General features: G+C 44.6%; 1 protein-coding gene and 1 pseudogene across 1 annotated transcript in view; both read left to right on the top strand.

Moving 5' to 3' along the window:
- lars2 (leucyl-tRNA synthetase 2, mitochondrial) overlaps positions 1-15,401 on the top strand; it is an 83,642-nt gene that overhangs the window by 59,726 nt on the left and 8,515 nt on the right. The window contains exon 19 of the mRNA XM_080201844.1: positions 9,630-9,741. Within this exon, the coding sequence (XP_080057970.1) occupies positions 9,630-9,741 (112 nt within the window). The remainder of the gene's footprint in view (positions 1-9,629; positions 9,742-15,401) is intronic.
- LOC145362329 (U2 spliceosomal RNA) lies at positions 6,956-7,096 on the top strand (annotated as a pseudogene).

The raw sequence follows: 15,401 nt of genomic DNA, 5'->3' as shown, positions 1-15,401 counted from the left end.
TGTTTCACACTCGTGCAGGGCCACGTGACCTCTCTCTGATTTCAATCTGGGCTTTTCCTAGCCTCTATCTTTCAGAGTTCCGCAGACACTCTGTCTCCATGAAGCACCTTGTGTACTTTGCAAAGGCTACATCAAACCACAGAACCCCTACAGTGCAGAAGGAGACCATTCGGCCCATTCAAGTCTGCACTGACTCTGAAAGAGTGTGAAAGCAGCCACGATGGGTGGGAGATGTGACTGGGGATGAATTGGTCTTTGCTGCCACCTTTCCCCATGTCAAATACACCTTCAGAACTCAAGCCCAAAGGAACTGGGTAAGAATATGTAGGAAAATGTTCCATGGTACTTCACAGAAGCAATATCAATGAAAACATCTGTTTTTAGAGATCAGAAAAAGCATCAGCATTTTTCCCCTTACTGTCCTCTGAGTGCAGATTTAAGCCTTTGTCAACTGCAGGACACTAAAAACCATTTCTGACTAACTGTTTGCAGCATATTTCCTCAAGGTTTAAAGCTTGCATGGTTTTTTTTTTAAAGTTTATTTATTAGCGTCACAAGTAAGCTTACATTAACACTGCAATGAAGTCACTGTGAAAATTCCTGAGTTGCCACACTCCGGCATCTGCTTAGGTACACTAAGGGAGAATTTAGCACGGCCAGTGTACGTAGCCAGCATGTCTTTTGGACTGTGGTAGGAAACTGGAGCGCCTGGAGGAAACCCACGCAGACACTGGGAGAATGTGCCAATTCCACACAGACAGTGATCCAAGCTGGGAATTGAACCCGGATCCCTGGTGCTGTGAGGCAGGGTGCTACCCATGGGGCTGTTGATCAACTAAAAATTTTACTCCTCTTGCAACTCAATTGTTTCAATTTTGACAATGTACTTCACTTCAGAATCGTAATCAGCTTCGAATTCTTTTATCATCCTGATTCACTTTTGTACCCCTCCTACCCAAGTTTCTACATTTTAATTTAATTTCCCTCTTTAGGTTCAGCCTCTGGAGGCACTGTTCAGTCCAGTTGCAGCCGCCAGTTTGAATTTAACCTTACTATTTTGATTGAGATCCAGTTGTAACCAAATTGAAGGAATGAATCACATAATTGGCCAGTGTTAATGAGATCACAAAGGGGATGGTTGCTGAGGAGACTATTTTCACAACATTTGCTCCGTTTTCTGCTCAGGGACACAGTTGCTGGGCTTCTCTCCTCAGCCCACTCGCTAAATCATCTTGATGTCCTTCCAGCTTTTCTGGAGGTCCATTGTGGAAATGCACAATCGGGCTGGAAAATATCAAGTGTTGAGAAGCTGTGAAGAAGGAATTCTCTCAAGCAGTTGCCTGGGCAATTAATTGCAACACAAATACTATTCCCAATAATGAGAAAAATGTTGGCATCTTCTGAACTCTATCCTTTCCCACTCTTTCTTTTCCACACAGATTGAATAAACAGATCCGTGAGAGTATTTATTCTGTGAGGCCAGTCTTCTGAAAATAACTGGTCTTTGACGAATGAAGGCCAGATTTTTCAGCGCTAGTTAAAGGAGACTCCTTGACCAAATCTCCAAAACATGAGGGTTTTTGGCCTTTAAGTAACACTGCAAGCTGTAAGATAATTAACAGCTGATGTCTATATACACATTGCCTTATATGATCAGGACTGATAGCTTCACATGGGTGCGGTTAGTCCTGAACGATGCGTCGCTCTAAGTTTGTTCAGGTGGTTTTTATTAGAAAAGCTCCCTGAAGAATACACAGTTCGTACAAATCTTCCCCGTGGCATAAAGGGCATTTCATTGTTTTTCTGAGCCCCAGTTCATGGGGCTGTTCTCATGCTCTCACTGGGGGTATATCAGATTCGCTTTTTAAGGCCAAAAGCCATTTGTAGTGTGTGAAAACATTGCAGCCTGGTGTTAAACATATCTGCGTTTTATGTTACGATTTCTTAAAAGATTACAAGGAGCGCTCCTATATTGTGGAATGATGTACATGGTTTGGTGCCAATATTGTTCTTCTAAGCTTGCCATACCCCAGCAAGCTGATTTCAAAATTATCATCCCTCCATGATCTTGCCCTGACTGGCAGCTGTGTATCTTTGCATCCACTATTGCTGTAATGTTTGACTTCTCCATCTGTTCTTCTCTTCGCATGGCCCTGGTTTCAGTCACTGTGCTCTTGTTTTTTTGTTCTCCTATGGAGTGTGGGTGCCACTGGCTGGGCCAACATTACCACCCATCTATAATTCCCCTCCAAATCAGTTTGCAGAAGAAACCACCACAGTGGGTCGGATCTCAAACAATGATGAGACACAGTACAGGAATGAGATAGAGATTCTGGTGAACTGGTGCAACAATAATCTCTCTCAATGTCAGCAAAGAAGATTGGCATCGACTTCAGGAAGCGAATAGGAGAACATGCCCCTGTCTACATCAACAGAGACGAAGTAGAAAGGGTCGAGAGCTTCAGGGTTTTTAGGTGTCCAGATCACCAACAACCTGTCCTGGTTCCCCCCCATGCCAACACTAAAGTTAAGAGAGCCCACCAATGCCTCTACTTTCTCACAAGAATAAGAAAATTTGGCATGGCAGCTACAACTCTCTCCAACTTTTACAGATACAGCCATAGAAAACATTCTTTCTGGTTGTATCACAGGTTGGTATGGCTCCTGCTCTGCCCAAGATCCCAAGGAACTACAAAAGGTTGTGAGTGTAGCCCAATCCATCAGGCAAAGCAGCCTCCTATCCATTGACTCTGTCTACACTTCCTGCTGCTTCGGCAAAGCAGCCAACATAATTAAGGACCCCACACACCCCAGACATTCTGTCTTCCACCACCTTCTGTCGGGGAAATGATACAAAAGTCTGAGGTCACATACCAACCAACTCGGGAACAGCTTCTTCTTTGTTGCTGTCAGACTTTTCAGTGGACTTACCTTGCAATAAGTTGATCTTTCTCTACACCCTAGCTATGATTGTAACACTACATTTTGCACTCTCTCATTTCCTTCTCTATGAACGGTATGCTTTGTACAGCGCGCAAGAAACAATACTTTTCACCATGTTAATATAGGTGACAATAATAAATCAAATCAAAGAAAGAGATGGTGAGCTGCTGTCTTGAACCGCTGCAGACTGTAGCACACCATGTGTTAGGAAGGGAACTGCAGTATTTTGACCTGGTGACAGTGAAGGAATGGCAATTTGGTGGGTGATTCACCGGGGCACTTGCAGGAGGTAGTGTTCCCATGTGTCTGCTGCCCTTTTCTGTCTAGCCATAGAGGGGGAAAGTTTTGAAGCTACTGACAAAGCATTGATGAGTTGTTGCAGTGTGCAAACCAGAGCTATGGTGGGCCTGGGTTGAAACATGTTGGAGTAGGCCATTCGGCCCCATGAGCCTGCTTGATCTGTCAATGGCTGTTCTGCTTGTCTCCCATAATCATTGACTCCTTTACAGATGAGAATATATTCAGTGTCCCATCTCCACTGTCCTGGCAAATAGTGAATTCCAAGATTAATGATCCTCTGAGAGAAATTCTCCCTCTTCTCCATTTTAAATGGCAGACCCATTATTTTGACACTGCGCCCTCTAGCTTGCCCCATGAGAGGAGATAACTCTTTAGGATTTACCCTGTCAAGCCCCCTTGGAATCTTATCATGTTTCAATAAAATCATCTCTCAGTTTTCTGAACTCCAATGAGATAGACTCAACCTTTTCTTGTAGGACAATCCCTTCATCTCGGGAATCAACTTAGTGAAACTTTTCTGAACAGCTTCTATTGCAACTGTGTCTCTCAAATAAGGAGACAAATAAGAACGTCAGATGCAGCCTCAGCAATGTCTTTGACTATAGCAAGGCTTCCCTTCCTTTATACTTGCAATAAAGATCAGCATAACATTAGCTTTCCTAATTACTGTGCCTGCGTTCTAACTTCTTGTGATTCATAGAATCCCTACAGTGCAGAAGGAGGCCATTCGAGCTATCAAGTCTGCACTGACCCAACTCCACCCAGGCCCTGTTCCTGCAACTCCACGTGTTTACTCTGTAAATACCCCTGACACTGGGGTTAATTTAACACGGCCAGTCAACCTAACCTGCACATCTTTGGACTGGGAGAGGAAACTGGAGCACCCAAAGGAAACCCATGCAGACACTGGGAGAATGTGCAAACTCCACACAGACAGTCACCCGAGGCTGGAATTGAACCCAGATCCCTGCGCTGAGAGGCATCAGTGCTAACCACTGTGTCGCTGTGCCGCCCCAGTTCACGTGCAAGGACACCCACAACATTATACTGCTTTTAATATTCTGCTTTTCTGTTCTTTCTACTAAAGTGGACAACTCCACAATTTCCCACATTACATTCCACTGCAATTTTTTGCCCACACACTTGACCTACCCCTATCCTTTTACAGACTCTGTGTTGTCCTCACAACTTTATTCCTGTCTTTGCATCATCAGCAAATTTGGGGAAAACAGTCAGTCCCTTGAGCTAAGTCATTAATATCAATCATAAATAGCTGAGGCCTCAGCACTGATTCCTGGCACTTTGCCAACTTGAAAATGACCCATTTTTCCCGAGTCTGTTTCCTGTCAGTTAGCCAACAGTATATCCGTGCTAATATATCATCTCTAACACCATGAGTTCTTATCTTGTGTAGTGACCTTTTATGTGGCAACCTATCAAAATCCAAATACACTATGGGGGCTCAGAAAAAGTTCTAAGTGCTGAACGTTTCTTTTCAGTGAGCGGGAAAAGTCAGATCTTATGACACTTAGATTGTGGCTTTTTTTAAAATTGATTCTTGCCAGCATGAAGAGAGGGCTGGGCCTACGCTCACCGGCAAACTGGCTACAGATTGCTACAGGGCGCTATTGCGCATGCGCCCTGATCTCCCAGTGCAGTATGTCACGAGTACACCGGTGCACTGGGAGATTGTCACTCCCTCCCCACCCTGGATATCGTGGCCCCCGGTGTGACAAGCTGGTAAGATCGTTCCCATGCTCTACTTGTTTGCCTTTATCCATACTGTGTTACACATCCTCAATTAACTTTAATAAATTTGTGGATGTTTTATGTTGGTGGTTCTGGGATGGTGTTGAGTGAATGTTTATGTTGGTGGTTCCGGGATGCTGTCGAGCCTCGAGTGGTGTTGTTGCACTCGTCCAGTATTCCATCACACTCCTGACTTGTTTTGTCGATGGGCATTGAGGAGTCAGAAGGTAAGTTACTTGCCACAGAATTCCTAGCCTCTGATCTGTCACATTATATATGTCCTTGGCCCAGTTTGGTTTCTGGTTAATGTTGTACACCCACCCCAGGATCTTGCTGGTAAGGGTTCCAGCAATGATGGTGCCTTTGGATATCAAGAGGAAAATGGTCTGACTCTCTCATGTTGGAGATGGTCATTGCTGGGCACAAGTATTACTTGTCATTTATCAGCCCAACGCTGGATATGGTCCCAAGCCTTCCAGTTTAACGTTTATTTATTTAGTGTCACAGGCTTACATTAACACTGCAATGAAGTTACTGTGAAAATCCCCTAGTCGCCACACTCCGGCACTTGTTCGGGTACACTGAGGGAGAATTTAGCATGGCCAATGCACCTAACCAGCACGTCTTTCGGACTGAGGGGAAACGGGGGGGCACCCAGAGAAAACCCATGAGGACATGGGGAGAATATGCAGACTCCACACAGACAGTCACCCACGCTAGGAATTGAACCCAGGTCCCTGGCGCTGTGTGGCAGCAGTGCGAGCCATTGTGTCACTATATTGCCCCTGAGGTGTCAGAATAGGTAGCTTCAGTACCTCAAACTCTGAGGACCCCAATGCTGAGTTTTGCCTGCCCCCTTTCTGCTTTCAACAAAACGTCAAGACCCAAATTTTCAGCCAAACTTTCAATTTCCCATTTCTGTAAATCCTTCCATTTCTTCTCCCGCTCGCTCTCGTTTTACCCTCCTGTCACTGAAGGTTAGGATAGATCTCTGTCCACATAAAGAGCATTGTGGATCTGAAAATTGTAACATTTAGGTTGAGGGTTTTGAATTCAGTGGTTATTTCTCTCTCTCTCTCTCTCTGTGTGTTAAACAGTGTCATAGTTGAGGATATCCAGCAATAGCATGTGGAATGTATGCTGTTTGGAGATTGATGAGTTTGTATAAAGTGGGGCCAGGGTACCAGTTGCCCTTGCAATTGAATTCTTACAAACTACTCCATGCTTGCTGAACAACAAGTAGACATTTTGGTCTTAAAGGAATACATCACAATAGTACATTCTCCAGAGTATAATCCTGTCTTTATGGCATCTGCTGCTTTTTAGTAACCAGCACCATGGTGAATCTCCCAGTAAATATTTTATTAAATTCAATCCAAGGGCAGTCATTTAATTGAAGACGCGTTCTGTATTATTTGTAATTAAAGGTTTAAAGTTTATTAGTGTCACAAGTAGGCTTACATTAACACTGCAGTGAAGTTACTGTGAAAATCCCCTAGTCGCCACACTCTGGCGCCTGTCCAGGTACACAGGGAGAATTTAGCACGGCCAATGCGCCTAACCAGCACGTCTTTCAGATCGTGGGAAGAAACCGGAGCACCCGGAAGAAGCCTACACAGACATGGGAAGAACGTGCAAACTCAGCACAGTGAGTGATCCAAGCCGAGAATCGAACCTGGGTCCCTGGCACCCTGTGCCACCTTGCTGACAGTGGGTCTTTAAATGCTGCATTGTGACACCTAAATAAATGCTATTTTATAATGAATATATTACCCCAGCGTTCTGCAGCCTGCATGCAGACTTCCCGTGCATCACTCCAAGTGCTTTCTGAGAAAGTGTACAGCCATCACTGACATTTCAGGTACCAAGAATGAGTTTAAAGAAATTCCAAAAACATTAATATTCCACAGTCACATGATTTTAAATTAATCCACTGAATTGTCTTCATTTTGTTACATGTTTTATCACTTCTTGGCCTTTTGGCTAAGATCAAGTGTAGTATCGCCGTGCTGCTCTTGGTTGAAGTCATTAGGTTACATTTTAGCTTCATTTGAAGCAATTTTTAAAGCGGTATCTCGGCCTTTTGGCTAAGATGCAAATGAGATCAAGCCTTGGAGGAGAAGCTATCCCTACTCCAATCAGCTTGGATCGAGTAGATCAAGCCCAAGATAGGAGGTGAGACCCCTGTCTTGTCAGCTTGGATCGGGAATGTCCCAACTTGTTGAGACTCTGAATTGGACTTGATTGGATTGAATTGGAATAAAAACAAAAAGAAATTTGAAAGTCACATCCTTCAAAAGCTGAGATCAGAATGTGATATTTTTACCCAGCAGCGTGACTGACCCAAATTTGGATTATTTAACATACGCAGTGTATCTAATACCCGAGAGTGCGTCAGTGCTGTTCTGTCACTTGTACTGAGGGGATATCCTTCTTGACCTTCTGGCATGTTCTGCGCAGTATGCTTCTCTGCATGCAGTCTGGAAAAACAAGAGGACCAATTTCAGGTGCTGAACTGGGGTGATATTCTTTCAGGGCCCATGTTAGCGAGGAATTAATTCTGAGCACGTTTCTGCTGGCATTCTCAAATTTAAATAGTATATTGAACAAAAGGAAGTTACAGAGGCGGAGAAATGCACGGAGATGGAAATGAGAGAGAGAAAACAGTCCTCACTTAATATTTCTCTCAATACTTTTCCAACCTCCAGGTGTTGCCACCGGCTACGGAAATAACAGATCTTCCCATTGCTACCGCAGCATGGTTTTCCTTTTGTGTGCCAGCCTGGCTAAACCATACTTTTGTGTCCAAGTCGGAAGCTTGTGGGCTCTCCGACAGATTTAATCTCCGTTTTTAAAACAAATTTTAACGTTTATTTATTAATCTCACAAGTCAGCTTACATTAACACTGCAGTTAAGTTGCTGTGAAAATCCCCTAGTCGCCACACTCTGACACATGTTCGGATACACTGAGGGAGAGTTTAGCATGGCCAAATACAGCTAACCAGCGGGTCTTTCGGACTGAGAGGAAACCGGAGCATCTGGGGGAAACTTGCACGTACGCTGGGAGAGCGTGCAGACGCCGCACAGACAGTGATCCAATCTGAGAACCGAACCCTGGTCCCTGGCGCTGTGAGGCAGCATTGCTAACCACTGTGCCACCTAATTCAGGCCAACCCATCGAGCACTGTTTTGTTGTGTTTTTTTTTTGGAGGTGCTATCTGCTGTGGTACACAGATGACGGTAAGTTATCCAGGCGTCCCAGCCAGCATCCCTCCGTCCATCAACATTTGTTATTTCTGGGTCTCTGCTGGGACTCCATTTTAAAAACATTGGCGCCACTGCAACAAGCGATCGTTTGATTGTAAAGCGCTTCAGTTTATGTTGGGGGCACAGTGGCCAGAAGTTTACCATCCCGCCCGCCATGGGAATCGGAGTGTGTGAGGGGCGGTACCATGGAAAGGTCCATTGACCTTGGGCGGGATTTTGGTTTCAGGATGAGCGAGGGTGTGAAATTCCACCCAACGAGGCAAAACACCAGATTGTTTGTTTTGTGCATGAAGATTTTGTTCGTGTTTCTGAGAGCTTGTGCTTCCAGTGATATTGCGAATCCAATCCTAACCTCTGCGCCCTTGCTAACGTTGTCGCTTGCCAGGCGGATACTCTGATGTTTCTTAATTGTAAACCGTTCCTCCTGGATAGCGTTAACCACACCATTGGATTGAATTTGAATATTTTGCAAATATCAGCCTTTCACATTAAATAAGCATTAGCCTAATGCAAGCCGATGGAGAAATTTCAGTAACTTTTTAAAAAAATCTTTTGTATTTTTAAAAAAATGTTCCAAAATGGAAATGTCGTGTTGCTCAGATACTGTTTCTGGGCTCAACATCTAAACTCAACAACTTCAGGCGGTGATCTTTCCCTTCTATCTTGATCCCCCCCACTTTTTGTTTCCTTGGTTTATCCCATAGAGCCCCCACCCCACACCCTCCCCCACTGGGCCATCTGTCACTTGTTCTTTAGTTTTGAGCACTGACCTTTGCTGTCCTGTTAACACATTCTGCTGTCTGATCTTTATATCACTATTAGCACCACATTCAGTCCTTAATGCTATCATTAACACTCTCTTTGCCTTGTGTCCATGACATCTTTCTCGATCTCTAGCTCCGACCCATCCCTAACCTTCTGATCTGCCCCCCTGGCCTCCAACTCTACAATCCATGATGTGGAGATGTCAGCATTGGGGTGGGCACAATAAAAGTGTCACAATACCAATGAAGTGCAACAGATTTATTTAGAATCATGAGCTTTCAGAGCACTGCTCCTTCATCAGATGTCAATATAATCCATTACATTTCTATCCCTCTTTAGCTCTACAGGGGCATCAGTTGGACCTGCAACATTAGCCCTGTTGCCCCCTCCACAGGTGCTGCCAGACCTGCTTAGTTTATCCAGCAATTTCTGCTTTTACTTTCAGATTTCCAGCGTCCGTAGTATTTTGCTTCTAATTGATGATGTCTGTTGTTCGCGATGGATCATGTATCAGTGTCTCTTGCGGAACTTGACTTTAGCTTTATGCAATTATTAAAGATTGAATTGTTTCTCCCCCACCCCACCTCGCCCGCCTTATTTTCAGCAAGCTTCGTCACCAGTGATACTGCACAGCGTGGAGTACGAAGATGCTCTAGCGACCTTGTGTATAATGACGGCGCCCATGGCTCCATATCTAGCATCAGAGTTGTGGAAAGGTAAAAGTTTTTATTACATTTTTTTGTTATGCAAATACCCACAATGGCAAAAAGATATTTACAGTCCCAATTCTTGAATGCAATGTTACATTTGTTCAGTATACTGTGCTTGGTAAACATTTTTAAACATTAAACTTGAGGGCGATTAGGGATGAGTAATAAATGCCGGTCTAACCAATAATACCTGCATCCCATGAACTAATAAAACATTTTTAAAGTAAGTTATAATATGTAATTAACAACGGACGTGTAGCTCTCATACCATCAGTGGCAGAGTCTCAAGTATTTCACCAATCTTGAATCCCAGCAACCTTGCTGTGTTCACTCCTGCCTAATACTTGATGGGCTGAATGGCCACTTCTGCACTAGAGAGATCCTAAAATCCAAATGCCACAAGACACAAGTGTTAACTTTTTCCTAGCAAAATGGAATAACTTTTTCCTTCTGTTTTTGTGTTCCGTTTTTATTTACTTACCGGTTAGCAGCCTTGCTGCGTTTAATTATTTCTTTTAATGTTGTAATCCTGGACGCTGGTTGTAGGCGAGGGCAACAGTTACTAATTAAGAACAGGTTGGGGCATTATTCTCGAGTGTGTATAAGAATGGGTGAAGGGAGGAATACGGAGTGTGGCTGTGTTCTCGGGGTTGGCTGCAGATCCCTCCTTTGCTCAGTGAATGAACAGTGAGTTATAACTAAGTCATCTTCTCTTTCACAATTACCGTCCGGTGTCATTTCCCCCTCCTTATTTTTAAAGAGATTAGTTCATCGATCACATGTTTCCAACCACACGTTCTGTCGGGTTATTTTTTCGAAACCAATTTAGTGCAAAAGGAAGCGTTTGAATACTGGATGATTGAGATCTCCGCAGACACAGACCCTCCTAAAGTTTGTTTATTAGTCACAAGTGGGCTTACGTTAACACTGCAATGAAGTTATTGTGAAAATCCCCTAGTTGCCACACTCCAGCGCCTGTTTGGGTACACGGAGGGAGAATTTAGCCTGGCCAATGTGTCTAACAAGCACATCCTTCAGACTGTGGGAGGAAACTGGAGCACCTAGAGGAAACCCCCACAGACATTGGGAGAATGTGCAGACTCCAAACCAGGAATCAAACCTGGGTCCCTGTTGCTATGAGGCAGCACTGCTACTGTGCCACCGTGCTGTCCTCTGCTGCTGCACATTCCCAAAGGAGCAGCACGTGCAACTCGTGTCACCCAAGCTGCTTATTGTCTGTACAAATAATAACTTTTAACAGTGCGTCTGGTTGCTTGCCAAGGTTTGTCGAGAGTTCGCCTAGCCGTCCTTCCTGATTTTCGGGTGGGCTGTGACTCCGTTGGGGGCGCACTCACCTCCGAGTCAGAGGGTTCAAATCCCACTTGGACCAGAGCACAAAAATTCAGGCTGACGCCCTGGCGCAACGCTGAGGGAGGTGCTGACTTTCGGGGGGGCGGGGTGGGGAATTACCTTATCTGCCCCCCTTGAGCAGACCTAAGTGATGCCGTGACATTGTTTTAAAGAAGTGCTGGGCATCCCCAGTGTCCTGGCTGACACACATCCCCGTAGTTAACGTCTCAAAGGATAAGCGGACAATCTCACCATTTATTACGTGGCTGTCTGTGGGAGGTTGCTGTGTGTGCGTTGGCTGCTACGTTGTCTGCGTTACAAAAGAGGGTGTGAAACATTTGGCCTGTTTAGCGTGTCTTCCCTGTGATGACTGTGCTTGCCTGCTGTCTGAGGAACTGAAACCGTTCTGTCGCATCCATCGCTGTGCGCAGCGCAGAACAATGTGGTTTTGGAGCTTGTGTTTGTATTTCTGTTTGTAGCTCACGAGGGAATTGCTTGGTGGAGCCCTGTGGTTACAAACATTTGCCTTTTGAACCTTCTGCCATCATTTAGTTCCTTATACAGTCGCATTGTGCTATTGCACTTTGCACAACATCACTTCTGACAAAAGAGAAAACTCAAATGATCCCAAGTTTAAGAAATGTTTGATTTGATTTATTATTGTCACACGTATTAACATACAGTGAAAAGTATTGTTTCTTGCGCGCTATACAGACAAAGCATACCATTCATAGAGAAGGAAAGGAGAGAGTGCCGAATGTAGTATTACAGTCATAGCTAGGGTGTAGTGAAAGATCAACTTAATGCAAGGTAAGTCCATTCAAAAGTCTGACGGCAACAGGGAAGAAGCTGTCCTTGAGTTGGTGACCTCAGAATTTTGTATCTTTTTCCCAATGGAAGAAAGTGGACAAGAGAATGTCCGGGTGCGTGAGGTCCTTAACTATGCTGGCCACTTTGCCAATGCAGCGGGAAATGTAGACTGAGTCAATGGATAGGAGGTTGGTTTGCTTGATGGAATCATGAGTTTTTTGTAGTTTCTTGCAGTCTTGGGCAGAACAGGAGCCATGCCAAGCTGTGAGACAACCAGGAAGAATTCTTTCTATGGTGCATCTGTAAAAGTTGGTGAGAGTCGTAGCTGACATGCCAAGTTTTCTTAACTACAGTGTCGACATGGTGGGATCAAGGCAGGTTTTGATGACCTGGACACCAAAAACTTGAAGCTGTCGACCCTTTCTACTTCAGCCCCATTGATGTAGACAAGGGCATGTTCTCCTTTACTCTTCCTGAAGTCAATGACAGTCTCCTTCATTTTGTTGACATTGAGAGAGAGATTATTGTTGCCGCACCAGTTCACCAGATTCTCTATCTCATTCCTGTGCTCTGTCTCCAATGTATCCAAAGACAATAACACATTTGGCTTTAAGGGCCTGATTCTTAGAAACAGAAGCAGGAATATTTCATTCAGCGAGCCTGCCCTTTTTAACCTTGTTTTTCTTATCTCCTTGCCTAAGCTTTTCATCCTTGAGGAATGTATCCAGTGGTAGCATCGTGGCAACACCACTGGACTAGGAACCCAGAGACCTTGGCTAAAGTTCTGGAAACCTGAGTTCAAATCCTACCACAACAGCTGGGGGAATTTAAATTCAATTAATTAATCAGGAATGGAATATTAGTCTCTCTAGTAATTGAAACAACTGGGTTGTCATAAAAAGAGACACCTGGTTCAGTACTCACCTTCTTTCCGCGTGACTCCAGATTCACAGTAATAAGCCCAGTTGTAACAGATCCTGCAGAAATCGCTGGGTGTACATCACCACATGGACTGAAGCAGTTCAAGGAGGTAGCTCACCACTGTCTTCTCAAGTACAATTAGGGATGAGCGACAAATGCTGTCCTAACCAGCAATGCTTGCGTCTCAAGAGTGAATTGAAGTTCTCATCATTGGCTTGTTTGATCATAAGACAGAGGAGCAGAATGAGGCCACTCAGCCCATCAAGTCTCTGTCATTCAATCATGGCTGATATTTTTCTCATCCCCGTTCTTCTGCCCTCTCCCCATAACCCCTGATCCCCTTATTAATCAAGAACCTATCTCTGTCTTAAAGACACTCAATGACCTGGCCTCCACAGCCTTCTGCGGCAAAGAGTTTCACAAGTTCACCACTTTCTAGCTAAAGAAATTCCTCCTCATCCCTGTTTTAAAGGATTGTCCCTTTTTTAGCCTGAAATTATGCCCTGTGGTTCTAGTTTTTCCTACTAGTGGAAGCATCTTCTCCATATCCACTCTATCCAGGCCTCGCAGTATCCTGTAAGTTTCAATAAGACCCCCCCCATCCTTCTAAACTCCAATGACTGCAGACCCTGAATCCTCAACCATTCCTCATACGACGAGCTCTCTATTCCAGGGTCGTTCTTGTGAACCTCCTGTGGACCCTTTCCAAGGCCAGCGCATCCTTCCTGGTTTGGTAACTTTAGGAGTCTGTTTCACTGCAGGACTGGGGCACTCGATGCAGCCATAGAAACTAGAAGCAGAAGTGGGCCATTCAGCCCCTTGAGCCTGCCCCACCATCCATTTTGATCTTGGCTGATCACCACTCCCACCACCACCACCAATATCCCTCAATCCCTTTAGTCCTGAGAGCTATATCTAATTTCTTCTTGAATTCGGCCAGCATTTTGGCCTCAGCTACTTACTGTGGCAGTGAATTCCACACCTTCACCACCTTCTGGGTGAAGAAATTTCTCCTCACTTCAGTCTTAAATCCTCAACCTATGACCCCTAGTTCTGGACTGTCCCACTATCGGGAACATGCTGAATCTACCCTTATTCAATTTCTGTAAGATCCCCTCTCACTCCAATGAATACAATCCTAACTGAACTTTGTCAAACTGGCTTTTACAGAATTTCCTGGATCCAACCAGAATGACTGTGGGAGCAATGTAACAATCCAAGTGGCTTATTAATGTCCCAGTGGGATGGACCTGTCTCCTCCACCTATCCTGTTCAGTTTAACTCAAGCCTGCACCAAGGGGTTGACCCTTGTCTTCCTCGCAGCAAAATCTATTACCTTGTCCACACCCCGTGGCCAAATTTAACAACAGAATCTGCCACTTGCACATATTTCTCATTGCACCTGTGTGACTCCAGGAAGCAGCTGCTCAGTATGAATGGGCCTCGCCGTTACACATCCAGTCACCTGGGTGTGTCTTTCCTTTCTTAACGTGTCACTTCAGCACTTCTTACTGTTCCCAATTTGAACAGAACGACACTGACTCCGGGCGCTGCTTAGAAATTCCTGCTGGAATGATTCTGGTGGCACAGTGGGCGGCACTGCTGCCTCACTGTGCCAGGGACCCAAGGTTGATTCCCAGCTTGGGTCGCTGTCTGTGTGGAGTTTGTATGTTCTCCCCATGTCTGTGTGAGTTTCCTCCGGATGCTCCGGTTTCCTACCACAGTCCGACAGACGTGCTGGTTAGGTGCACTGGCCATGCTAAGTTCTCTCTCCCTCAGTGTAATCGAACAGGCACCTGAGTGTGGCGACTAGGGGATTTTCACAAGTACTTCATTGCCGTGTTAATGTAAGCCCACATTTTTTTGATTTGATTTATTATTGTCACATGTATTAACATACGGTGAAAAGTATTGTTTCTTCTGACACTAATAAATAAACTTTAAACTCAAGTGGCCTTCCGTCCCATCTCCACCACCCGAATGTTGCCGGCCTGTGTTGCAGGTTCGTGTCCCCATTTTCCGCAGATATAAAGAACAATAACCCTTGGATTAGTAAATGTTTATGTGATCCTGTCATCACTGTGCTTGTGTGTCTAGTTTTGGTATAACGAACAATCGTATTGAAGTTTAACCTTTGGTTATTGTTTGGGGCAGATTTGGGATTTGGCTCACATTAACAGGAGAAGGAAACGCACAGTTCCTTCCTCAAGCGAAGGATCTGACATGTTCAAGTGATTCTGCCATTACACTTGTATCATGTTTTAAAAAATTATGATTGTGTGTGGTATCCACAGATCCAGCCACAGAGTTCAGTTCACTGCCTCTCTAAACCCTGTGCCAGCCAGCTCTGTTACTCTTTACAAGTTTACAAATGTACATTTTCCCCTTTATTCTTTCATGGGGTGCAGGAATTGCTGGTAAGGCCAACATTTATCCCTAATTTCCCTGGAACTGAGTGATTTACAATGCCATTTCAGAGGACAGTTAAGAGTCTGGAGTCTCATGTAGGCCAGGTAAGGATGGCAGATTTCCTTCGCTAAAGAACATTAATGAACCAGATGAGTATTTACAATCATTAATGATAA

This window comes from Carcharhinus amblyrhynchos, chromosome 2, assembly GCF_965287045.1.
Source record: "Carcharhinus amblyrhynchos chromosome 2, sCarAmb.v2.hapA, whole genome shotgun sequence".
Lineage (NCBI taxonomy): Eukaryota > Metazoa > Chordata > Chondrichthyes > Carcharhiniformes > Carcharhinidae > Carcharhinus > Carcharhinus amblyrhynchos.
The sequence above is the reverse complement of the archived record's forward strand: the minus strand, read 5'-3'. Positions and strand labels throughout refer to the sequence as shown.